General features: G+C 40.5%; 2 protein-coding genes and 2 pseudogenes across 3 annotated transcripts; 1 reads left to right on the top strand and 3 right to left on the bottom strand.

Annotated features, from left to right (window-relative positions):
* Nucleotides 1–438: 438 nt before the first annotated feature.
* On the bottom strand, nt 439–16,839 carry LOC121758734 (annotated as a pseudogene).
* A 1,374-nt stretch (nt 16,840–18,213) lies between these two features.
* Nucleotides 18,214–22,655, top strand: LOC121758856 (annotated as a pseudogene).
* A 20-nt stretch (nt 22,656–22,675) lies between these two features.
* LOC121758855 (E3 ubiquitin-protein ligase RNF126-like) lies at nt 22,676–24,177 on the bottom strand. 2 transcript variants are annotated; one of them, XM_042154268.1, is made up of 4 exons: nt 23,551–24,177; nt 23,370–23,483; nt 23,075–23,296; nt 22,676–22,992 (listed from the first exon to the last, which is right to left on the bottom strand). In XM_042154268.1, the coding sequence occupies exons 1-4, from the start codon at nt 23,899–23,901 to the stop codon at nt 22,864–22,866; spliced, it is 816 nt and encodes a 271-aa protein (XP_042010202.1). In that variant the 5' UTR covers nt 23,902–24,177; the 3' UTR covers nt 22,676–22,863. The 2 variants fall into 2 exon arrangements, with proteins under 2 accessions (XP_042010202.1, XP_042010201.1); XM_042154267.1 differs by having other exon boundaries at nt 22,676–23,004; nt 23,551–24,174.
* A 1,554-nt stretch (nt 24,178–25,731) lies between these two features.
* LOC121757536 (putative B3 domain-containing protein At3g24850) lies at nt 25,732–26,391 on the bottom strand. The gene has a single exon (XM_042153064.1). It carries the CDS (start codon nt 26,389–26,391, stop codon nt 25,765–25,767), a length of 627 nt encoding a protein of 208 aa, XP_042008998.1. The 3' UTR covers nt 25,732–25,764.
* Between the last annotated feature and the right edge of the window lie 1,201 nt (nt 26,392–27,592).

The following is a 27,592-nucleotide window of genomic DNA, read 5'->3' as shown; positions in this document are numbered from 1 at the left end:
TGTAGTAATTCGTCTGGGGTTGCACATGCATAGCGCGTAGGCATTTTTTAAAACAGATATACATAATGTACATATTATGTAGTGTAATGCGCAGTTTTAGTTTATGTAATGCATTATTTGTGATATGTAATGAACATTTATCCTGACCCGTTTAATTTAAGTTGTGTCGTGTTTCGATGTTTGGCGCACGTTTCTTGTTTTCCCTAAGGGTTTAACAATCCTAGGGGCTAGGGTCTAGTATGTACAACAGCAATCACGTGATGCATAAAACAGGATAAATAATGCATTCAAATAGCCAAATAATGTATAGAATCACTCAAGTAATGAACATACAAATATTTCATTCATTTCTTAGACTCATGTACAACAACAGTCTAATGATGCATAAAACATGATAAATAATGCATACAAATAGCTAAATAATGTACAAATATTGCATTCACTCTTAGACTCATGTACAAGTTCCGTAAGGCTTCCTTCTGCCGTTGAGTTAAACTCTTTATACAATTCAGAAACTCTTCCGGAGTTGTACTAGTCCCGGCTCTGATAATAGTTCCCGGAATTTCTTGGCAATTCCTACTGGCAGTATATCATCGACCGCCTCGTTGATGTCCAATCTTAGCTGCTTTGATGTTGTACAACATACAGAATAATAACATACAATTAGTTACATAATGTACAGACTGAATAAAATAATGTGGACAGTTAAACTGCATTCACTTATACACTCTTGTACAGAAACATCAAAATAATGCCTAAAAACTGATACATAATGCATTTTAATAATCAAATAATGTTCAGAATAAATTAACAAATGCACCATGAATATTGCAATTACCCATTGTCACATGTCCAACTACAATCACATAACACATAAACCATGATAAATAATGCACTAAAATAACTAAATAATGTATAGATCCGGTCAAGTAATAAACATACAAATATTTCATTCACTCTTTGACACATGTACAACAACAGTCAATATAAGGAATACCAAATAGATATATATTGTACAGATAATTGCAACTAATGAACATCAAAATTACAATAAAAACTTTACCAATGTCCAACAGCAGTCATAATGTATTCATATAGGTAAATACTGCAGTAATATATAGTTATAATACAAAGTTTATAACAATCAATGCACATACACATTATCCTTTTACTCTTTGAGTATATAAAACAAAAGTAAACATAATTCATGCATATAGGCAAATAATGCAATCAAATATGCACGTAATGCAGAGATTATATGATGTAATGAACAAACAAATATTCCATGTGTTGTTTGACATTATAAAACAGAAATGATCATAATGCATGCACATAAGCAAATAATGTAGTCACATCGGCAAATAATGAAGAGATTATATCAAGTAATGAACAAACAAATATTCGATCTACTCCTTGACAATATAAAACAAGATTGACATGATGCATGATACATGATATATAATGACTAAAAATAGACAAATTAATGCACAGACTCATTTAATTAATGAGCTAACAACTTTTGCATTCGTTAATTCAACAATGACCAACGACAGTTTATTGAAGGGTAGGGTTTACCTTTGAATATAATGTATTTAAATAGGCTTATAATGCATATATTATAACAAGTAATGCACATACACATATTCCATTTACTCTTCGACAATTAAAACACCAGTTATATGTTGCATGATACAGGATATTTTGATGCATATAAATACTGATATGATGTGCAGATCCATTACAGTAATGAACACACTAACATGACATTATTGTATACAATAATGTCCAGCAACAGACAGATAGTGGCTACATATGTTAAATTAATGCACACAATTAGGAAAATAATGTACAAACTCGATTAAAACATGTGGGCATAAAAAACCAAATATATCAAACACAGAAGCAGAGCAACAGTCCAGGTATTCAAAATGCAAATGAAAACAGGAGCTCACCCTCTTTCTGCGATTGTTGCGAATTTGACGGGCGTCCTCTTTTAGATATTTTGAAAATTGCACAAGACACCAAACAAATAAAGCCCTATAAAATTTCATCAACAAATTTGCGCGGGTGATGGTAATCCGGTGAGTCGTGGTGTGGGTGATGTGTTACGTGCGAAAATTGGGGAAAAGGCTTGATGAAACTCGTTCAGTAATCCATTAAAATAACATTCGACAAAACCTAAATCCTCTGACGATCTTGTGCAAAACCGGAACGGTTGTTGGACCCTAAATCAGACACCGACTGCAGTTCCGAGTAATCGGAGCAACCTTGCGAAGGGGCGGCTAGGGTTTTGAAAGGGTTTGGAAATTGGGGAGACGAATTGGTAGAGAGATTGTGAGTTAATAGGGTGGGTGATGAATGATGTGTAGACTAGATGGAAGGGCGTGGGTATATCACGCTAAAATTTCGCAATTGCTGTTTTCGGAGGTTTTTTAGTGTACAAATTTACTACTTCACCCCCATGATGCACGAAAACCACCAAATAATGAACTACGGGATCATTATCTATGCATGTCATCTGGATCGTCCATCCTCCAGATCCAACGCTACAAATTGAGAAGGAACTTAAATCTAAGGGGAGAAAAGGAGTTTAACACTACCCTATATATATATATACTAAGAATGATCTATAAACTAAGTGCGGAAAGGCAACTAAAAACCCTAATTTTTTAGGTATAAATGACTGGCTAAAATCAAAATGTTTCTAGTATAGAGATTAAAGATATATAGTTTCGGTTGCAGTAAAAGAAACATGATTCTATAGAGTGCTAAACATATACCTGAAACAATCTTACACAATGATCAGCTCCACAAGAAGCAAGCTGCACGCTTGTGGAATCTTCACTCTTTGTCGTGTTCAGCCGGTGAACATGACATAAAAACGGGTCAAAACGAACTGCAACAGCAGCATTTGGTTCTGCAACACCGCCATTTTGGTTTCTGGTGTTGGAGAGCGTCCATAGTTCCACGAGACCATTCTCCATTCCCACTGCTGAACCGTTTACCAGTTGGCAGAGTCATGAGCGCCTTAACTGATGAACCACTTGCCATATCTTCACTGTCTTATCTCTCGAACCAGTGGCAAATTCATGGCCAAATGGGTTCCATATTATTCTCTTGTGGCCTAACAACAAGCTCGTGACTTACTTCCTCTTGCCCTATTGTGAAATGTAACTGAAAGACATTACGATCCAACTAGACAAATTTTAGAAGCAATGGGAAGAAATATGGACAAATGGCGATCTGAAATGGATAAAAGGAAGCTGTTGTCGTGAGAGAACTCCAACTGTGTGAATGCAAGCGACCTACGACCTTCCAAGAGCCTACTTGCAACAGAAGCCCGCCTGTGAGCTTTGGAACTTGTTCATTTCTCAAGCCTTAAATGCCAATAAATAACACAATGTCCAAACGGTTTATAATTATTCAACAAATAAGGTCCCATGCCTCTCCACACTATGATCTTCCATACCTCAAGTGTTTCAATTGAAATAAAAAATAACTAATTTTGTAAAATCTCGTATGTTGGGTAAACAAGATTTCTCATGGGAACATACTTCAGTATCATGTCCCCAGACGGAACTCCTCAATTTACAAACAAGATCCTATGCAGTTATAAGATTTTTTAAAAGGGGTAGTAATGTCAAGATCTTAATCTTGTCTGGAACTGGAGAAATAAGCACAATGGGGCAACAAGCTAAGAGAAAATGAGAATTTACAAACAAACTCAATACTTATAGCATGAATATGAAACAAATAAATACCTTGCAGGAAGAAGCAACTAGCTTTCCGTCATGGTCACTACAAAGAGAAAAAAGTTCATTCCTATGTCCATAGAGCTTGTGGGACTCCGGCCACAGTGTATGCCATGCCAGTTGCTCCTCAATGGGTGGTTCTGTCAACACAGTCGGAACTGCTTCGGGAACAGTTTCAAGGGTATCAACCACTTCATTGTTAGTTCTTACTTTTGACTCAGATGAAGCTGCATCACGAGATAGAATAGTTTTGTATGTGCTTTAGACTTCTCATGCACACGCACAATATTAAAACCAAGAGCATTTTAAGACTTTTGAAGTGGAGAAGCGAAAGTCTCACCATAAAGATATATTGGCTTCTGCGATAGTCCTAAGGCAGACATATTTACACCAAGAATTTGCACATTTGATGGAAGATCGTCAGCAAAGCTAGATTTTTTAGAAGTGGTGTGATTCAATGTCTTCAGAAAAGAGAGAGGAGCTTCAAATACTCTACCTACTTTCTCGTCAGCCCCACTTACAAATCTGTGGTTTCCCTTTCCTCTGATCATTGTCACACAATTCATATCATGGCCATGAACTTGAGGTCGTGCAATTTCATGCCAAGCCTCTCCATCTTCTATTATAGATTTGTTAGACCATGCAGAGAATACTCTAGATGTCTGAAGAAGAAGAAACAACAAAACATAGCTATTAAAATCCCCACGGAGACATATTATCAATAGAATGCACTCGTGAAAAACCTTGTTTATAGCCAAAATGTATCTTTTACCTTTCCATTATATCTATATTAGACCAGGAATTCAAATAAACTAGAAGAGACAGTGAAGTACTTTCCTTTAGACACAAAATAAACTGATCCAACATACTTATCTAGGATTCTCGATGATTAAAAGGAAGGCTATTTGATACCTATCTCTGACCTTTAAATTAACTGACAAATAATATAGCCACCCAACCGATCAACAAATGTAAACAATTGAAATCAATAAGCTTCTTACTTGGTCATGGCTAAGAGCATCTCTTATGGCGCCCCTCCGGTAGGACGTCCGGTCGGACACCGGGAAGGGCGACTGGGACGTCCGCCGTTGGGAGGTCGAAGGTCGGATACGGACGTCCCGTGAGGACGTCGGGTGTCCTCGGACGTCCCGGCGACGGGCGGGCGGACGTCCGCCACTGTGGCTTCAAGTCGGACGTCCGGTCGGACGTCCCGTTTTAATTTTTTTTTTTTTTTTTAAAACTCTATATATACGGCTCGTTGAATTTTATTTCATTCGCACCACTTGTGTTAATAACAAGTTCCTCTCTCGGAGGGGTTGACGTGATAATGTATGCATTTTTTTTACTAGTATGTAAATTTTTTTTTTCGAATCATGTATGTTTTTTCCGATGCAGTTGTTAATTTTTCCCGTTCGTATTCTCGGTCAAATTTTATTTTCCGTAAACGTAAATTGTTTTATTTGTGAATTTATGATTTTTTTTATTGCGGGATGTCCTAGTGGGAAGGGCGATGGGAAGGGCGGATTATGCAGGGGATGTCCTAGTGATGTGGCAATGGGGTGGGATGTCCTAGTGACGTGGCAGGAGGTGTTTTTGGGATGTCCTAGTGGATGTCCGAGTGGGACATCCGCCCACTGGAGATGCTCTAACAGATAGCAGATATTCTCCCTCCCTAGCCCAAGAAATGTCTGACACTGGTCCAAAGTGACCAGAAGGAACCTTTTGAGGTTTCCAATCGTCAAAGTCAGTGCCCACATTTTTCCAATGATGAAAAGATCCACCATATCCATGCGCTAAAATTGAGCTCCCACTCAGACTCCAGTGACCACCGTAGAACCCCCGAGCACAATGACTCAACTCTCCGACAGTCACCATGTTCATCCATATAACAGTAGTTTTCTCAGGCTGCCATATCATCATCGTTTTATCCATGGATGCAGATAAAATGCTCTGAGGTTGATAGCATTCAATGCCATCAATGGAAGAGCTTTGAGGAGGCTGCCATTCCACCGAGTACACCCAATTCTCATGTCCAATAAGAAGGGATTCCAGAGATATCTGGTAAGAGGACGACCCGGCTACAAATATATGGCCTTTAATATAAGTGGCTAAACTAGTTTCTTCTTTCGTGTTGTCAGCATGGGTATTTTGTAAAGCCATCTTTCCATATGCGTATCCCTTTGTTTTGAGATGAACTCACGAGAAGAATTGATGGTTCACCATTTGCATATAAAGGTAATGAAAAATCCAGACAACGAATCCAGTCGGTGTGGCCTTTCAGCTCACAAGCACAGACAAACTGGAAATAAATAAACACAAAATGCATCCATTTTAGCAAAAGAAAAATGCATAGTATAACAGGAACAATAATTAAGATAATGCACCAGATGATACACACTTTTCCCGATCTCTGACCACAGTAGATGTGAATTTTGTTATCCAAACCACCCATGACTAGAGCTAGGTGCCCACGGTTTCCAGGCAACTCCACAAGTGAAAGAGCCACCATAGCTTTTTTACCTGTAACTATAGAATCCAAGCAAGACAATTTGCATTCACCTAAATTAAAAAAATAAATATGAGAAATCAAATGTTATCCACATCAGTTGATATCTTACTATTACACAATACTACACTAAGAGAAAAATAAAATATCATCGTTGTGGTTGAATATAATAGCAACGCCAAGCAAATGCAGATTTAGTAATATTAGTTTACTCAAATCTAATCTAAGCAACTCACTCCCAGATATTATTTCCCAAATGCTGACGACTCCATCAGACGATGAAGATGCGAATAAAGCATCACTCTGAGACAATACAATTGCAGCAATGCAAGTAACACCCTTTTTATGCTTTTCTGGTACTTGTAGTACATTCCTCCACTGCAAGAGACTGCGAAATGAGAAAACATTTGAAATGAAGCATAACAATGACCAATACATCCCCAATTGTTTTTCAAAAGTTTATCTCTTTTATATTTGCATTAAAAAGAAGTTGATGATTGAATTAGGATATCCATAACAATGAACATCACCCCAAAAGGAAAAACATAGAGAGAGAGTGAGCAACAGAAAATTCCCACAGCAAGATTGATCGAGAAAAACGCATTTCTAGGCTAGTTTGCCTTTAAATTAACGAAAATGTACCAATTTTGTTATCTATTCCATATATGGGAAAAACGCCAACCATGTCGGCGTTTTTTTAAGTAAAAACGCCACCCGTATTGGCGTTTTACAATTAAGAACCGTATGTGTCGTCGTATTGCATGTACGTTGAAAAACATCAATCCCACTGGCGTGTTTTAACGAAAAACGCCAATCCTAATGGCATGTTTCAAAAACGCCAATCCCACTGGCGTGTGTTGACGAAAAACGCCAATCCCACTGGCGTGTTTCAAAAACGCCAATCCCACTGGCGTGTTTCAAAAACGCCAATCCCACTGGCGTGTTTAAACAAAAAACGCCAATTCCACTGGCATGTTTCAAAAAACGCCAATTCGGTCACCGAATTGGGAAGAGGCTGCTGAACACTGGGGATTAGTAGTATTACGTGCAGATTCAGGGAAAAGTTGAACGGAATTCCGGCGAAGTCTCCAGCGCCAGCGGCTACTCCGTCACCATCTCAGGCATTCACCACCCTCGACCCTTCAACTTCCGACGTCTCAAATTTGAAATTCAAATTTGAATTTGGCGGCTGCTTCCTTGTGAATTGGAAAGGTTGCTTGGGGAAGAGGTGGACTCCTTGGAATTGGCTAAGTCCTCCTTCTTGGAAGTTGCTGGAACCTTGGAAGGTGACAAAGTCATTGCTTTGGGGGCTGGTCTCTTAGGAATTTGGAAAACATTTACTCCTGGGCGGTGGGTTCCTTGAACCTGGACAAAGAATAATTGTGGGAGGCGGCTGACTCCTTGAATTTTGGAGAACCTTTGTGTTTTCTAAGAAGCGGCTGCATTGTTATTTGGTTAAGTGTTAAGGCTGGGCGGTGGGAGCCTTGAAATCACAACCGCCGTTTTCGTTAAGTGTGGAGCTTTGAAACTGTAAGAATAATTAATTGATCGGTTGGTGATATATTGGAATTGGGAAGAGGCTGCAGAACACCTTCGTTCACCTCCTCATTAAACGACCACGCCCTAAACCCCCCTCCATGCATGCGCTGGCACCACCTCACCGCCGCGTCCCGCCTCTACACCGACTCATGCGGCGGGCACGCTACCAGGTCCACCACCGCCCTCTCCAGCATCAGCCGTTCGTTGCTCGCATGAGGGAAGCTCTCCTCCAGCGCCTCTAAGTAAACCCTAAACCACCTCAAGCAAGCCGCCGACGGAGATGGCGTCTTGAAGAAAAACGCCAATCCCACTGGCGTGTATAACTTGGGAGAATTTTTGGCCTTTTTTTCCACGACGGAAGGCAACATTCTGTATAGACTCGCTGACCGAATTGGCGTTTTTGAAACACGCCATTGGGATTGGCGTTTTTCGTTAAAACACGCCAGTGGGATTGGCGTTTTTCAACGTACATGCAATACGACGACACATACGGTTCTTCATTGTAAAACGCCAGTACGAGTGGCGTTTTTACTTAAAAACACGCCGACATGGTTGGCGTTTTTCCCATATATGGAATAGATAACAAAATGGGTACATTTTCGTTATTTTAAAGGCAAACTAGCCTAGAAATGTGTTTTTCCCAGATTGATCCAGCAGCATCTCCAGATATTCTGCGCTGCAGAAGAAAATAATATCAATCCTAATTCATTCACTTGCTGAATCTCATTCCAGCGCAACACAAAGAATCAGAATCGATGACCAAAGGATCTGCGGTGGTGTCCGCAGCCGACGTCCGCATCCGCCCCTCGCACGCCTAATGGCGGACATCCGGCACGCCGGACGTTCTCCGTTGCGGATGCTCTAAGAGAAATTGAGAGCAGAAACCTTGGGGCAAAATATGGCAACTGCATTTTGGGCACCAACGGAGATCAAATCACAGGCGCCTCACGACACGTTGTGAACTATTCTGTTGCACCCTGCTCCTATGAACGCTCTCTCCACTTCCACCCAATGAAAAATAAATTGTGGAAAATAAAATTGAACTCTTGAAGACTACATTATGATTGATTTTTCTTGTTGTTGTTAATACATATTACATTGGTATTTATAAGACTCTAGATATAAATATACCTAGAAACTATATTTATTGGAACTCCACATTATAAATGTTATTCTCTTTCCAACAAGTTGGGACTCCACACATTCTCTTCCCAACATACTTGGGACACTTCAAGTTATCTTTCCAACACTCCCCTCAAGTTAAGTATCGAGTATTTTCGACACTTAACTTGCACGATCTTCGCTTTGATAATTAATTTATACTCGTATTCAGAAGTCCTTCAATTTTCATTGACAGTTTATGCTAGTATCATAGAACTTCTTCAATTCATCATTGATACTTTTTACTCGTATCAATGGGCCTTTTTTTCATTGAAAGTTTAGACTCGTTTCAAGGAGCTTCTTTTTTCTTCATTGAAAGTTTAGACTCTTATCAAGGAGTTTCTTCAATTTTCTGTTGACAGTTTTAACTCTTGTCATAGAGCTCTTCAATTTTTAGTTGGCAGTTTTAACTCATGTCAATGAGCTTTCTTAGATAGTTTTTGCTCGTATCCAAGAGCCATTTTAGACAGTTTTAGCTCGTATCCAGGAGCCTCTTAATTTTTTTTTCTGACTGACAGTTTTTACTCGTGTCGAGAAGCTTACTCGTCTTTGGACTGAATTTAATTTGCAGCTCAAAGCTTCATTTTGGAAGGCCAATCTTGGCCCATTCCGCTCAAATACAATGAGCCCATATTCTTTTCCTTTTTCATTTTTTTAACTTTCTTGAGCCCAATACTAGCCCAAAATTGTCCATCTTCTTTACGTGAAAACATTGAGGGACGCTCAATGCCTGCACAAGATAGGGACAGGTCTGGGGCTGCAGTCGAGGTACAGCACGGATCCCATGTTGGACCACAGCCGATAGGGACGTCTCGCTGGAATGAGACAGCTCCCTGCCTATTTTCCACGCGCCATGTCAAAAGGGGAGCGATGTGGCACGCGCTGACCAAACCTGCCACCTCGGTCACGGGTCTGAATCGGGGACCACACCCGATTGGGACGTCTCGCTGGAAAGAGACAAAGTCCCCCCTCCACTCTATCCACGCGCCAAGGAACTTAAAGGGTGAGGCAGGTACCGTGCCGGTCCTTATCCACACGCTGGCCTTGATTAATGCTGGGGACCATGAAGTTGTTAAGAGTCGGGTGCACCTTGCGTGCCACGTGTTATGGGTCCGGTCAAGATACCACCAGATGAACCATCACGTTAAGGGTCCATGGACGCCTTCAGGATACCACCATCTCCCTCGGCGTATACACGGTCATGTGAACGGGGTCACATGCTAGACGACGCCTTAGCCCGAGGCAAGAAAACTCTTTCATAGACACGCCCGAGCAGAAGTTAAGGCCCAATTTTGGGATCCCCTGTAGGAGTACAACCCGCAAGCCATCAACGTAGAAGACTAGAAGCTTTCAATTCCGTTTTGTATGGTTTTGCTTAAGTTAGGAGTTAGGGCTTTGTTTTGCTGACCATTGGCCTGTCCATGGCGATCCCGCACCAATCATTCATGAGTTGGTGTGTGTGTTAGGATTCCGTACGGGGCTCAGCCCTCATGTAACATCTTCCCCCTTCTTTCTTCGTTTTTTCATTTAATATATTGAATCACCCAAAAAAATTGAGGGACGGTCAAAGAGTGCCTCCTTTTCTTTTCTGTTTCTCTTCTCGCCGCCGACCTGTTCAGCGGCGCCAACTCCGACGAGTAATAGACGAACACTTCTGGTTGGCTCCACCCTTTGCACGGAGACACATCACGACGAGCTTCTGCTCTCACCCTCTCGACGTTTCTTCTTCTCATTCCTCCGCTGTCGGCTTTTTGTGTCGACCAACTCTTCTCCACCAGTCGTTGTGGTCTTTTTCTATTTAGCATTATCCTCTCATCTCGATGAATCTTCTGGCTAGAGCTGTCCTCTCCCCTCGGCCAAAGATTAATTTCGATGAATCTTCTGGCTGGAGCTGATTTCGTAGCCACCATCTGCTTCTCTTGAGAAACGGACAGACCTACCATGGCAGTCTGATATCTTCCCATCTTCTCTCCTTCGGCGGTTTCTCTCTTTGTCTTCTCTGCCAATTCTGCCAGTTTCTCTCTTAACGGTTGCAGCGACGTGCTGTGACAGAATATTCACCGTCGTTCCGATTGCCTTCTCCGGCAGTGAAATAGGCGAGTAGTGCTCTTGGTCATTCCTTCTCAGTGATGGCTTCCTTGGCCGCACCTCATCATTCTAGTAACAGACTCCTTCCTTCATGGAAAGGCTTTGCTCCAACTCCATCAGCATCCCCTTTCGTTCCTCTAACTTCATCAGCAACTTCTCCTGATCGAGGAGATGTGATAGGCATGGTGCCACCTTTCCCCTTGGCTTTATCCAATTTGGCCGGTCTGGCCTCTACTTCCAATCAATCTCTCATCTTTTCCATGTGAACATAAACTCTATGCTCATTGCTCCAGTTGGCTTTTCCTTCCAACGGGGCTGTGCGTCACGCCTGCTTTAGTGATTGCTCTATTCTCCGACCAACTGACACAATCATCCGTCGTTGGTTCTCTTCTCGGTTACTATTTCCATAGCTCTCCCATGTGACATATTCCACTTTTGAAGCCGACACAAGCTGTCTCTGGAACGTTTCTCACCACGGCTCCTTTCATGACAATCAATTAGCTTAATTCATTATGCGTCCATCTTTTGGCCTCCATCCTCGGTGTGTGGGTTCGTCATCTGTAGGTTTCTCGCCCTCTCATCAGATCTTTGGCCTTCTTGGCCAACATAGATTTGAGAGGAATCGTTTGGTCTGATACTTCCTCTCCCCCTCGCCGGACGATTCATCGAATTCTCTTCTTCCATTTTTTTATGTTTGTAAGATTGTGTAAGTTCTCTTCCATGACTGCTCCTCTGCAGCCTTCTTCTCCATCCGTGGCGGCTCCTCCGCTTACTCATAAGTGTAAACTTCGGTCAGCCCTTAGTCTTCAGCTTGGCCACCATGGCTCTCCGGGCTTGCTTTCTCAGAGCTTCTCCTGTCAACAACCGCCTCCACAACCCCCTCTTCCAAGTGACAGCCTCATTTCCATGTTTTACTCCCAATTCTTTAAGAAATTAAAATCCAAAAATTGGAGTCTAATAAGCCATACGAGTAGCGTCTCTTCTACTCATCTCCTTTATTTTTTTTCTCAATTCGCCAAAACAGTGGCCTTGTGAGGTCACCCCCTCTGATTTTCCCATCGCCTTTCTCCCATCGATTTCATGGTGACAACACCGTGGTTCGCTTCAGGCGTCTAGTGCCACCGCTTTTTCACTCAGCGGGCAAACGATTCACCGCCGCTTCTCGTTGTTGCCATCCCCACCACAGTCGTTCGTTCGTAGAGCAGCAGCCTCATCGTCGCCAACGTCTACTCATCGTTGTCGGGGTTCCACCGCCGTTGTCATCGCCTTGGCTACCACCACCATCCGCTGCTCCTGACACAGAGCCGATGCGGGTTTCTGTCGTGCCTTGCTATGCCATCACTTTGTTGGTGAAGAATTTCCTGTTGGGCAGAAGCTCAGCCAGCAGTCTGTTCATTTTTTTTTCTTTCCTCCGACGACATCGAGTTGCTGCCGCCCAAGTTTTAGGCATTTGCTTGATCATCAGTTGGTGCTTCGTCGGCCATTGTGCGCCCCCGTCTCCGGCTCTTCTCCGTTGACGATGGCCACGACCTTTAATTTCTGGGTGGCATGCCCTTGCTCCCTCGACGTCCACATCGTGCAGATGACTTTTTGGTTTGAACCCAAAATTTTCATAGCTGTTTGGTATACTTGGGCAGATTCTCGGCTGTATATTTGGGAGGGTTTTTTATTTTTTTTTTATTTTTTATTAACTATAGAGACAGATTGATCCATACGAGGGATCGAACCTGCTCTGATACCATGTTGAAAAGTAAAATGCGGAAAATAAAATTGATGAACTCTTGAAGACTACATTGTGATTGATTTTTCTTGTTGTTGTTGATACATAGTGCATAGGTATTTATAGGACTCTAGATATAAATATACCTAGAAACTATACTTATGGGAACTCCACATTATAAATGTTATTCTCTTCCCAACAAGAGTCCACACATTCTCTTCCCAACATACTTGGGACACTTCAAGTTATCTTTCTAACACCACCGTCATTTCTTCTCCACCTTCACCTCCCATGAGCTTACATGTATGTGCGTTCTTGTGTACGTGTGTGTTAGAGAGAAAGAGAAAGTTTTTCGGGGAAAGACGATACAAAATTTTGCATGGGCTTTGTTATCAGGCTTATACAGTGGGCCATCTTACCCATTTGTCGAGTCAAAGTTTAATTATTTTATTTTTATTGATTCTCCCTCCGTCCGCCATTAGGAGTCTCATTTCTTAGCGGCACAGGTTTTAAGAAATGTTAAGAAAAGTGAGTGGAATAAAGTTAGTGGAATAGGGGTCCACTTGTATATATTAGTTTTAAAAGAAATGTGAGTGGAATGAGTTAGTGGAAGGTGAGACCCTATTACTATTATTCTAAAAGGAACCGGGGCTCCTATTCGCGGACGGACTAAAATGAAAAAACGGGACTCATATTTGCGGACGGAGGGAGTATTCAAATAGTTGAAATATACCCCTTCTTAGAGGATCTTGCGAAGATCACAATGAGGATCGACCTAAGGTCGCATGCAATGTGAGAGTGCATGAAGTGGTCGTGGCTGGTGATGACGTGAAGTTGATTGGAGCACAAGAGATGGCCAAAATAGTACATGCACCAGCTTGCAATATTGAGAAGTTTGTTATTGCTTCAACAAACAAAGAGCATGACCACAAAGGTACTTGGAGAGACGTGTTGATTAATAGGATAATGAAGAAGATTTGCTTAATCTTTTCTATTGAGATTAAGTTTTGTAATCAAGCTTGTACTACATGTACTAGCAACAGATTCTAGATCCTTCGACTTAGAGCTATAACTTCTTGATGTAATACAGCTTTTTAATAGTTAATGAAACAGAGAAATTTTACTATGCTATTTCTAGTATCTTTCAGTTTTACTTTCTTATTCATGAATTTTCACATAAGCTTTCACCACTCCCTCAGTCGCAACTAAATTAAGCCGCTTTAAATTTTGGGATGTTCCAACCAAGTTGATTCATTTCTTTTTTATATGTATAATAGACAAAACATTCAATCACTATTACTTTATTTCATCACATACTTTACCCTTTCTTTATCTTTTATATTTCATTCACCTCTTCTATTTCTCAATACAATTTCTTAATCGTTGTGTCCAAAAGTTTTGATTCAACTTAGTTGGGATGGAGGTATATTATCAGGTGTTATCTAAAAGTTTTAGCTTAGAGCATCCGCAATTGCGGATTTCCCTGCGGACGTCCGACCGGCGTGCCGGATGTCCGCGCGGGACGTCCGCCATTAGGCGTGGGAGGGACGGATGCAGACGTCCGCTGTGGACACCTCACATCTGCGGCTTTCCGACGATGTCCGTCGGGACGTCCGTCGTGACGTCCGCCATTGCGGTGCCACGACGGACGTCCCGGCGAACGTCCCGAATTTTGATTTAAAAAAAAGCTCTATATACACAGCTCGTTGAACATTATTTCATTCGCACCACTTGTTTTAACGAGCTTCTCTCTCTCTACTTTCATTTCTTTTGAAGATAAATGGAGCACGATAGTGATTCTCCCGCCACGAGCGAGTCACAAACGCCGACGTTTCCCGTTAGAGGTGGGGGAAACGCCGGCAGAACTGCAGGGATGTCCAGGATGATGCCCGGAATGGCATCGATGATGCCCCAACCCCAAATGGCGGGGATGATGCCCGCATACTATAATATGTACCCTTGGTGTGCAGGGATGGGTGGGATGATGCCCCAAATGCCCGGGGTGAGTGGAGGGATGACAGAGATGGCGCCCAGGACGATGAGGGGAATGATGCCCGAGATGACACCGGGGGTGGGGGGAATGATGCCCGGGATGATGCAGGGCACGCCTGCCGCTGCGGGGGGTAGCAGGCTGGGGCTCCCCCAATCACCTGGGGACAATGTCCGTCGCCCCTACATGGATTTATTGTCTAGTGATTCCCCCCAGAGTACTCCTCTGGAGACTCAGTTCACCGGCATTGAGACTTTCTCTTTTGAGGAGTTGGGGCTATCTCCGGTCAGGGAGTCTCTCACTGAGATGCCATTGGCGGGAGGGGGGTCGAAGAAGAAGGGCAAAGAGAAGGGCAGGGGTACTACCTCGTCCTCGCGTGCGGGAGACGAGGGTGGGGCGGGGGCCGAGGGGGGGAGGAGGCCTGTGAGGGAAAGAGGACCATCTGGAGCGTGTCGGAGTGCGTCGCGCTGGCTCAGGCCTGGGTCGGTGTAGTCGAGGATCCCTACATCGGGTGAACCAACATATCGACAGAATGTGATGGCGCATTAGCCAAAGCTACCTCCAATTCAAACCGCCGGGTGGGAAGCCTCACGATGGAGAGCAATACCGGAAACAATGGGAGCGGCTGAGGAGGCAGCTCTGCCGATTTGCCGACATCTACCAAAACAACCTCCGCACGGCAACCAGCGGCATGTCCGCCGAGGATGTGAAGAATCTGTCCATGCAGCAGTACCCCGACAGGTCTTTGAAGTTCGGCGAATTCAAATATTGGGAGGTTTATCTTGTGGTGCAGACTTCCGCCAAGTTTAGTACGGGTATTAAAGCTGGCTGGCCGAAGCGGACGAAGATTGTAACACCCCCTACCCGACTAATATCCAGCCGAATAAGTGACGTCACAAATAGGTACCATTAGTTATGGTCAATTAAAAATCCTATTTTAAACCATTCAACTATTTGATTAAAATGGGCCAAGCTACTATTACTCACCCAACACTATCACAGCCAATATTAATAAATTCATTAAAAATATCTTATGATTATAACTAACCCTCAAATTAATTATAAACATTTCTTGTATCATCATTTATGATGTGCATTCACATCTTATCAATTTTTCCTCATTGAACCTTTCGAATAAAATCACCAATTATTCTGTCACTATTCACAAATACTATTCACCATTTATGTTCTTCAATTTAATACATATATTTAAAATACCAAAAGACCACAATAAATTCCAAGGCCAATTATACACATTTTATATGCAATTATTTACAACATATATCCATTCCATGCTTAATTCTGTCATTTATTTATCAAACTAAATTTACTAAACACTATGTTACTATTTACGGGTTACTATCCACAGAGAGTATATATTTATGTAATTAATGTTCCATAAGTACTAATCTTACTTAGTAAATTCTCAATAATTCACATTAACATCCTTATCATATTTCTACTATCAAACCTTGAAAATAAACTCATTAACCTTCTCAACTAAATTGCAACTTAATCTTGATCCTTTGACCAAATACTAGACTCTGCTTCAATCACCCATTCTAATCTCATTTCCATGATTAATCCTCTCACATAATCACACTTACTCGTTAATAGTCACAATTTCCAAATCACATCGGTTAAACAAAATTCAAAATCTAAAACCCTTTTCTACAAGTTTTCGGGTATCTCTTTAATCCAACATAGGTCCCATTTTCATGTCAATTTCTATTTTAATACCCCATGTATAATTCTAACCTTCAACAATGTATATAATATTCATGGATCAAAGGCTTAGTGTTTTTGGCCGTAAGGAATTCATGCATTGGTTTCATTCATTCAATTTTAATGCCTAATATTTGTTAAAAGTCTATCAACGTGAATTCGTCATCATCGAATTCATATAGAAAGATCGTCTTTCCATATTCAAAGTTTCAGCATCTACATTGAAGTTGAACACCATAATTTATCAACTTATAAGCCTTAAAAAAATTGAGAGGAGGTGGAAGAATTACCTTGGAGTGCATCATCAGTATGCGCATTTCTCCCACAAATTTATCTTCAAATGTGTGTATAAATTGAAAAGGAATATTAATTGTATATACATGGGTCGAATAATACCGAGAGGTTACCGATCCTCTCCCTTTCTCTATTTATAAACATAGTATAATATTACATGGTGTGTACACATGGCATAAAAATATTGAAGCATGTAAATATCTCCTTTTCTAGATTGTTCATTATAATTAAAAATTATATTGTTGGTATAATATCTTCTCCCAACCGACATTCTCGACACTTCTTGAAGACAAAAGAAAATTAGTAAGTATCAATTCCTAATATTTGGTATAAATATATATATTGAAAATTAATGTTGATAGAATGAATCAAAATTTAATGTTCTTAATTATTTTATTATACTACACGCTACTTCCACAAATAGCTAAAAAAATATTTAAGAATTCTATCCAAATCCATTTATCCTCCAAGTATTTAACATATCTAAAGCTTAATATGTTTTTCAATATAACTCATATACAAATCCTAACTTCACTTTATAAGCAATTTATTTCATAAATAAAATATTATCCATTTCCATATTAATTATCATTTCCTTTTATTTTCTAACAATATTTATTCAAGATATATACATCCATAAATCTTAATTCGCCGATTTCATTATCGGAATAGTAAATTCATTCTAAGCCAATTTTCGGGATGTTACAAAGATCAACGCCTCCGGCGAGTACAACAGCAGTGCCGGTTCCCACGACCTCCCTAATGCCGAGGCAGAGTTCCCGACCCCTCAATCGTCTTCCCGCCGCCGTCGCCTGGTTGGGCAAAAGACCGTGATGCGGAGCGTCAGCGGGTCCCATGAAGTCCAATCGGAAGCTCCTTCCCAGCTCAATCCTGAGCTCTCCCATCTCGCCCGCATGCAACAAACACAGAGTCTGCTAGACACCATGGACAAGTGGCATGCATCGACTGATCCCTTATACAAGATGATGTTGAAGGATGCCATCGATAGTCTGAGACGCAATTTAGGGATGCTATCCCTGCCCGGGAGTGACGTCGGGACTGGCACCAGGGACGACGAGGAGTGAGACGGGGGCCGAGTTTGTCGAAGCTTTGGAGTGTAAATTTTTTTTAACTCTGTATTTTTTAAAAAAAATAATTTTGTATGTTTTTTATTATTTAAATAAAATCGTTGCATTTTTCTCGTATTCGTGTTGAAATTTTAATTCCGTAAATTGTTTAATTTGGTGAATTTGTAATTTTTTTATTGTGGATGTCCTTAGGATGTCTGTTATTGTGCAGTGGGATGTCTTTATGACATGACACTGTAGTGAGAGGTCCTTATGACGTGGCAGGAGGTGTTTTTTAGAAATCCGCCGGGACATTCGCACGAACCATTGAGGATGCTCTTATCTAAGCTAAATTAGTGTGTATCCATTTTTTTTGACATGGCGCCTTTATCCAATTCCCTTCAACAAATTAAAATTTTTTAAAAAAAGAAAGAAAATCCCACTGTGATCCTCTCCACTTCCAAGGAAGCTCCAATATTGAAAGAATCTGGAATTGTTGAAACAACGCATCTCAGGTCAAATTTCGCCACAAATTCCCCAATAAAATCCGAAAAATTTTCTCGAGAAATAATCAATCATGGCGATTGCTCAATCTAACATGAATCCGGCGATCCACCTAGCCGCCGTCGCCACATTCCGTCACCACCACCGCCGCCGCCTGCTCCAATTCCGCCACTGCTTCGTTTCACCGAGCATCACTTCTTTCCGCCGCCTCTCGCACGTATCTACCAGAGTTAGAGCGATCTCCACCAACCAGGCTCAGCCGGCCGATGTTGACAAGCTCCCGAACAAACCGCCGATATGCACCGCCGACGAGCTCCATTACGTCACCGTAAAAAACTCGGACTGGAGGCTCGCGCTCTGGCTCTATGGCCCGTCGCCGCAGGTACTCGCCTCATTGTTTAGTGTGTACTGAAAATTGGTATTGGTGGCTTGTTTTGAGTGTGCGAGCTCCTGCATTCATTCAGTCGATCCACGATTTGAATTCTAAGCAGATTCTGCTTGGTTATGCAGAAATTGTGATTGAGATAGGCGTGCTGCAGTTAGTTTTAGGTACAGGTGAAATAGTGCAGATTTTGACCTTGAAGTTGGAGAACTGTATGTTGAATCTTAAAAATTGCAAATATGTGGAATTGCGATAGCTTTTGGCTTTTGGCTTTTATTGGTAATATAAGTACTGAAATGGAAGAGATTATCAGTCTTAGAAAGTTAGAATGGAATTTAAGTTCAAATTAATTTTATTTGGAAGCAGGCTCCACCGAGAAGTCATCCACTTCTGCAGTTATCTGGTGTCGGAACGAATGCCATTGGATATGATCTTTCTCCTGGGGTTAGTTTACTCCTCTTTTGTTCATCGACGTGACATATCATTGTGGTTAAGGTATTGCTGACTGTTGGTAAGATATAAATATTGTATGCAGATTTTGGAAAATATATCCTTGAAGGTTTAACCGTTTGAATTATGACACAATGACATGTACAGTTTCGGTTAAATGGAGAAAGGTTGCATCGGTAACCTTCTTTCTAATTTTGTAGATGAACTGAGCAATCTTCAAGGGGGAATGCTTATAAGATTGAAATATAGGCAATGCTGATTTCTCATTGAAACCCTAAGATCTAAATGAGAGTAAGATCTAAATATAGACAATGCTGATTTTCTCATTGAAACCCTAAGGGATAGGATATGGAGTAGGTATTTTGAAAATGAGAGAAGAAGAATACGAAAAATGAAAACTAATGCCTTTACTTAAAAAAAACATTCTTGCAGCCTTCATTTGCCCGTTATGTGTGGCCAAGGATTTGACACCTGGGTACTAGAAGTTCGAGGGGCAGGATTGAGCACCCAAGGGTCGGATTTTGAGGATGTTCAGAAGTCAGCTTATGCATTATCTGAACAAATGGAAGCTGCTGCAGAGAGTATGACTAATGCTACGCCAGTGCAGAGTAAGACTTCTCATGCAATATCTGAACAAATGGAAACTGCTGCAGAGAATACTAATGGTGCTCTCCCTGCCAGCCAGAAATCAACCTCAGTGCAGAGTTGCTCGGAAAAATCTGAGAATTCTGTGGTCAATGAAGAACTAAATGGGCTTGCAACAGCATGGGATGAATGTAGACTGGTGACAGAATTGACGCAAACTTTTACACGCTTGTCAGAAAGACTTTCTGGCTTTCTTAGTGAGAGTCAATCAAAGATCATGTCAGCGAAATTCTTTGACTGAATATCAGATCTCTTGGAGGGTTCCTTTATATATGACTGTTTTAGTGAAGTAAGGAAAAACATTATGAGTTTGATGGAAAGGAGGCAAACCTCTGGTGTTGCTAGCCAGATTAGGGATCTAAGTCAAAAATTAGTTGATATCATTGATGAAGCTCAGCGTTCAGTTTCGCCTCAACTTTTTGATCTTTCAGAGCGTCTAACAAAAACTTTACAAGATCTCGAGAAGCTGTTGGACTTAATTGTCAAATATGACTGGGACTTCGATCATCACCTGGAAGAGGATGTTCCTGCTGCGGTGAGGTGATATTTTTTATATTGTTTCTTTAGTTACTATATCTTGTTTTCTTATTTTAAAAAAAATCTTTCTATGTTTTCCCTTGTCGCCTATTTTCGCAGATGGAATACATAAGGGCACAAAGCAAACAAAAGGATGGCCGGATACTTGCTATTGGTCATTCCTTGGGGGGAATTTTACTATATGCCATGCTAGCACGATACTGTAAGTTAGATTGATGCATAGATGATGTATGATGTATATTCCAATATTTAATAACAACAGACGCGAACTCAATTCCTAGCAATATAATCTGGTTTGTCAATCAATTTCAATTGTAAAAGTATCATGGCTCTATCCATCTTCAAGTATACATGATACATGCCCCTTTTAGCCTGTCGTTCAGTCGCTTTCATACTAATATAACTTCGGGTTTCATTTTATTCATGAATTACTTGGGTGATAATCCTTTCATTGGACTGGCTATAGTCATGGGTAGTTTTTGTGATGCTTTATTGTTAGTTTTTAAATTTTTTGTAGATTTTTGAAATGTTTGACGGTTTGATGTTTCATCACCTATATGTAATCCTATAACAATGTTATGTTAAACATTTTTGTTGTTGGTGATGAGATGAACAAAATTATTAGTTGCTGATTTTCAAAGGTTCAGAAGGAAGAGATCCCGGATTAGCTGCCGTTGTTACATTGGCCTCGTCACTTGACTACACATCTTCTAAATCATCTCTCAAACTGCTTATTCCTCTTGTAAGTGCATTTTTGTTGATTGGACGTGAGTCTCTACCCCATCCTCTATTTTTATATGTGATACTGTGCTGCAGGCTGATCCCTGCTCAGGTTCTCAATGTGCCTGTTGTTCCTCCTGGAGCATTGCTATCTGCGGCTTATCCTCTTTACTTCTAGTCCGCCTTATGCCTTATCATGGATGAATGACCTGATATCAGCCCAGGACATGATGCACCCTGAGCTGTTAAAGAAGCTCATTCTCAACAACTTTTGTGAGTCACTGTAACTCTTCCGAAGTTCTCGTTTTACATTATAAGTAATTAAAATGTCCTTCTGAACTAGTCTTTGTGTCCATAGTTAGATGCTTCTAGTGTAGCTAGCTAGGCTCATATTGAATAATTTGTTAGATGCTTCTAGTTTAGCTAGACTTTTATTGAATATCTTGTTATTCCTTACACTACAAGAGAGCTTACTTGTAAAACAACAAAGCCCAAACGCATCACCTATGCCTTGGTAGCTGGTACCACAGCTAGTTTTCTATTGAACATGTGGAAGCTCTCTGTGTAATCACTTCAATAAAAATTGTAATACCAAGCAGTAATTTCAACCTTCTCAATAGAATTTCATCGCTGCTGGCAGGTACTATTCCAGCTAAATTATTGTTGCAATTAACCACTGCTTTTAAAGGAGGGCTCCGTAATAGAAACAGCACATTTTTTTTACAAGGATCATCTACCTAACAGCATAGTTCCTGTTTTAGCACTTGCTGGAGACCGCGGCTTGATCTGTCCACCAGAAGCTGTATATGGTTAGTTTCGTATCTTGTCAGACATAGCATACTTATACGTTTACTTATACCTGTCAGTATAATGCAGAGATACTTATACCTGTCAGTATAATGCAGAGACCGTAAAGACCATTCCTGAGCACTTAAGCACCTATAAAGTATTTGGAGAACCTAATGGTCCACATTATGCTCATTACGATCTAGTGGGAGGACGACTGGTTTGTATGCTAATCTGTCATCTTTTAGGTGTCTATTTCATAAGTCCATGACTAAGGTTTAATTGCTTAAACTTTTACCTAATACCTGCAGGCCGTTGAACAAATATACCCATGTATAATCCAATTTCTAAGCCGTTATGACTCAGATCAGTAGTCGTAAGCAAACTTCACATTTCGCTGGCACTATTATATCATCTTCCTGGAAGTCATTGGTTCTGGTGGTCCCTTGGGCGAAGTTAACTTCCGTGCTGGTGAGATTTCCTAGCATCGCACTTCATCGCCATCTAACACGGCGTAGGGGCTTGCGGTATGCTGTTTCTTCCCAGGAGATTCTGAACGTTTGAGATCCGACTAATTTCATATGAAACAAATTACCTGCAGCTTTTGTTGCGGTTTACTTTCTAGTGTGCAGTCATGCTTTCAACTCTTTCCTTCAAAATCAGTACTTGATTTCTGTTTCCCCTTTTAGCCGGCCAGTGTAAACTAGAATGGAGCATGCGATATCTGTAAATGATGCACATCTCTTATATTTATGATCGATGTTTTTATCTAATGAAATTCTAATGATATTTAACAAGTGCCGTTGAGATTATTTGGTGCAAAATATTAAATTATGATATAGGGAGCAAAATCTGCTTAATTATGCATTACAATAGGCAATCCCAGAGCTTGGACCAGGATCTGAAGCTCTGCCAGAACCACACAAGTAAAAAAGTCATGGAAAAAAGGTAAGAAATCTTTGTTGCACACGATTTCAAGAAAAAGGTCGGCCTTTCTTTAATTAGACTTGTCACGCAGGGCAGCAGATTTGCAGACAGGGCATGCATTCTTCTGTAGAAGCCACTGCTTTATGCATTCAACATGGTGATGATGACCACATTCAAGCATTCCTATTTCATCTTCCACCTTGCATTTCTCCTGCACAATTCGAACATCAATACAGGAGGGAGAAAAGGATGAGAGAGAAAGCAAGAGTTAGTGAGTTCACCTGGCAAATGCTGCATTCCCAGTCTTTGTTGATATGTTTGAATTTCTTCAGACAATTGGATATCTCTGCTTCCTGCAACCCAGTGCCTACGTACCCGATCTTGTCGCCCAAATTAAGCAGCTCCTCGTACGACATATCGTCCACGTCGAGCCTCCAGTCCTGATATCGGTCATGTTGCCGGAGTATTCTTCCGGGCAGCAGAGCTTGCCGGGTCATCAGCATCTGCAGTGTTCATTACAGTGTCACTGGATAAACTAGTATCCGGCCGGTGTTAATCAGAACCATAATACTATACCTCAATGATTTCTTCAGCAGAACAATGAGAAGTTCTTGACCCGATCCCGACTGATAAAACCGCCGGAAATTCAGCAGCTGCATCATCATCGTTTCTTCGTGCTTCTCGTGAATGCTAAAACAACAAAAACACATACTTTTCAGCTTGATGGATCACAATAAAAAATCACTATCCAGCATACCTTTCTGTGTGGTACATGATTCCTAGCACGAGGTGCAACATCCGAAGCAATGCCGATTCCGGGAGGCGTACAACACACATCAGGAACATCAACAACAACATTATCCAGATTCCGTCGATTATGCAAAGGTTTCCTCTTCTTCTGATTTCTTGCACCCTTAGCTTCCCACTCAGCCGCCGACCTTATGATCGCCGGCGCTGTCATTGGCGCCCCTTTACAACCCAGCCCTTTAAGCTTCACAAACATGAACCTCTTCTTCTTGGAAGGGGTTCTTGATTCAGCTCCATTGGCTACTTGCTGTTGCCTATCTTGTTTTCTGCCTCTCTTGTGCTCTCTATTCACTTGAGGCATGATTCACATTAATTACTCAGTGTCTTGAATTTTGATGCTCCACTAGAGTGTAAATGAGGAGAGATGAAATGTTTTATGAAAATTTGAATTAAAAGTGGTTTTTGAAAGGAAGCAAACACTGTTGATTCTTGGAGGTGTTAGGGAGAAAAAGTGGTGGTTTCTTTGTTTTTTAAAAAATACAGTTGTCTATCTCCTGTAATGTTTTTGTTGTTATGTTCAATGTTCAAGCTTTTGTAATGACAGCCCAAGACGCTTTTGTCCTTCACTTTTTAAACATATTATCTCTTCTGTCCTTCTCCGTCTTACACATTGTCCCACACACATTATTTATTTTTTCAATATTATATGATTTTCAGAGCATGAGGAAATTATTTTCAGAAAAAATGAAAAAGGGGGCCCCAGGAATAACAAGCTAGCTTACATGTTATCAATTCTTGGTATTTGTGATGAGAAAGAACATTGCACACCATGTGCTAGAGAATGTGTGAAGATGGCTGTTGTATTCAAACGATATAGAAAAAACTTCGGAGGATTTTGCTTCCAGATTTAATCATTGAATACTAAATTATTAATGAATGACTTCTTACCTTTATTTTCATATTTGCGATTAATCTTTCCATGCGACATACTTATTCAAATATTCCATTTGTTCTACCCCACAGCTCCAAAACAATTTTAATTGTTTCACTTATATACATATCTCTTTTTAGAGAGATTTCAGTGTACTATTGCAGATAATAGAAAGGGTCTCTCTCATCGTTTTTGGGTGTATGTGGTTGAGAAGAGTGACAATACAATGACATACAGATATTAAAAATTTTGAATATAATTAAAATTGAGAAAATATTAAGGGTGGTTGATGGGGTGATGATAGATTCTTGGGCCGGACACTGTTATTGGGCTTTAACACAACAAAAGGTTGTGAATGGCCCACATATCGTTGCTACTAGGCCCATTAAGTGCCAAATTAAGACCATTTAACAAAAGGTTGTGGAAGGCCCACATATCGTGGCTACTAGGCCCATAAGAGCCATATTAAGATCATTTCATTATTGTTGATATTCAGATTTACTAGTACAGTATGGTTTGTTGATTTGTCTTCACCATACTACATTCCTTTACTTAGTTATAACATTATTTACTTATAGCGAATATGGTAAAAAGTGAAAACATACACAAACTTTTAGTGTAGAGTCAATTTCACGTAAAATTCAATTTCGTATAAATTGTACTCAATCTTACATGGCCAAACAGAAGTCTACGTGGAACCATATAGGATTAATTTAATCTGACTGAAATAGCGAAATTCTTAATCGAGGGAGATTGACTAATTAAACACTAAAAAAGTTATCGTATTTTTTTCATCATATTCGTATATCGTGGTCAATACCTAGATTGACCTATATGATTAATGTATTACTCCCCCGTCCCTTAAAATTTAGCATCACTTGACCCGGCACGGGTTTTAAGAAATGTAATAGAAAGTTGATTGAAAAAGTTAGTGACATGTGAGTCCTACTTTTATATATTAGTTTTAAAATAAATTGTGAGTGAAAATGAATTAGTGAAATGTGGGGTCTACTACCAAAAATGGTAAAAGTGAAAGGGGACAAATTTTTAGGGACGGACGAAAAATGAAATAAGTGACAAATTTTCAGGGATGGATGGAGTATAAATTATTTTCCACGTGAAAACAACGAAGAAGTTATTGAAAATTAGAACAATTTTTGTAGAGAACTAATAAAAAAACAAAAATTGAATAATAGTTTGAATGTATAGACAAACAAACAAATTCAATCCAACTGAAAAAAACATGTAAAACCCAAAACTGAAATAAAAAAAACCGTAAGTAGAAAAGAAATATCAAGGGTGAGGTGTGAAATGGAAAGAGAGTTGGCCAGTCTCCCTTCTAACAGCCCAAACCTCCAACTTCATCCCTTCTTTGAAACCATTCGCCTTCTTGATATCATTCCACGGACTCCCAATGGTGTAGCTGTAGCTCTTGGTCCCCCCGGCCTTGGTCCGCTTCATCCTGACCCTGTACCTCCGCCCCTCAGGATCCACCACCTCCACCGCAACCTTCCCTTTCTTCTCCTCCCCTAGTTCTTCAATCTCCTGCGCCGTCAGAGCCCCCTCGTCCACCTGGCTGCATGGCATTGAGAGCCGGTTCTGGTGATGGCAGATATCCGACTTCTGCAGCTTCCTCCTTATGAACAAGCGGCGAGGGGAGGAAGAGGAAGAAGATGACGATGATGCGTTGATGAGGGATTGGTACTTGGCCTTGATGTCGGCGTCTGCGATGCGGAGCTGGCGGGTGATGTGGTGGATGTCGATTGGGATGTTGAGGCAGAGCTTCTCGTTTCCCTCTTTTTGGAGGAAATTGGCGATTCGTTGAGGGTCGGAGTCCCATGATCCGAACCCGGCTTTGCACAACCGTATCTGCCATGACTCGGCTAATTGCTCCAGTTTTGTATCTTCCTCGTCCGCCATCTTCACACTAATTTCCAAAACATGGTGGATCGCCATATATATAGTCAGACTAATAATTCCAGTTGGAATCGGAAAAGGAAAATTCCTAGTTTAATAGTAATACTACCTTATTTTCCTACTTGGAAAAGGTTACGATATTTTATTCCCAATTTTAGGGAGTATAACTTTAGTTGACCTCATTAATTTTTTAAACTGAAATATAAAATCATACTCCTCGGTGGATAAAAAACGCACAAGATTTGAATTACACGGATTTTAATATATAATTAGTAAAGTAATAGAGAGATAAGAAAAAAGTAAGAGATGGAGAGAGAGAAAAGATAGTAGAATTAGTATTAGTAGATTGTATAGGGTCCACATTTAGAATGATGTGTAGGGTTAAGATTTGTTGAAAACTTTCCTTTTTTAACGTTGTATATTTTTCATGGACGGACCAAAATGACAAAACTTATCTATTTTTCGTGGACGGGGAGAGTAATATTTTAATTTTTCTCTTTTTAATATGACAAAATCAATGTGATAATAAAATGATGTTATTTTTTACAAAACAGCGTTATATTTTCAGTATTGTTAAAAGATATTGAAATATCATAAACGGCGGGATTTTGTTGTCATATTGTATTTAATTTTGCCATATTAGTTTTATTTTGACTAATTTAGTTCCAAAAGTTGATGGAATTAACTCAAAATCAAGTTTGATTTAAAATTTAAATGATAATCATCCCTATTCTTAAAGAACATTAGATGCTGCAATAATCATAATTGTCGGTAACATAATTTTGCATCAAAAGTATTACTAAAACTCAATAATCTAGCACTATTTCGTAGTTAATGTAAGTTTAAGATCGGTTTGGGAGACTAGTACCATTACAGTCATTAGCATGTTTTTATTGCGACTAATTAGTTGGCTCTTAAGGCCATAAGTAATAGCGCCAGAAAATTCCGACCACCGCATACCCCTGAATTTCCTGTCTAATTGCGGGGGGTTCAGCGGCCGAGCAATTTCAGCCCCAGCCGCAGCGAAGGCTGGGCGTTCTGGCGGGCTTTTGAGCCCTATTGTGGCCCCGGCCCGCGGAATCTGCCGGAAATAAGCAATCCTATTTTTCTGTTTTTCATTTATTTTGGTATTTTTTCCTTTATAAATACCATCACTTTACACCGTATTTCGTCATGATTTACTCCAATCTTTTCTACTCCCTCC

The sequence above is a fragment of the Salvia splendens genome, chromosome 12 (genome assembly GCF_004379255.2).
Source record: "Salvia splendens isolate huo1 chromosome 12, SspV2, whole genome shotgun sequence".
Lineage (NCBI taxonomy): Eukaryota > Viridiplantae > Streptophyta > Magnoliopsida > Lamiales > Lamiaceae > Salvia > Salvia splendens.
Note: the sequence above shows the minus strand (reverse complement) of the source record. Positions and strands in the feature narration are given on the sequence as shown.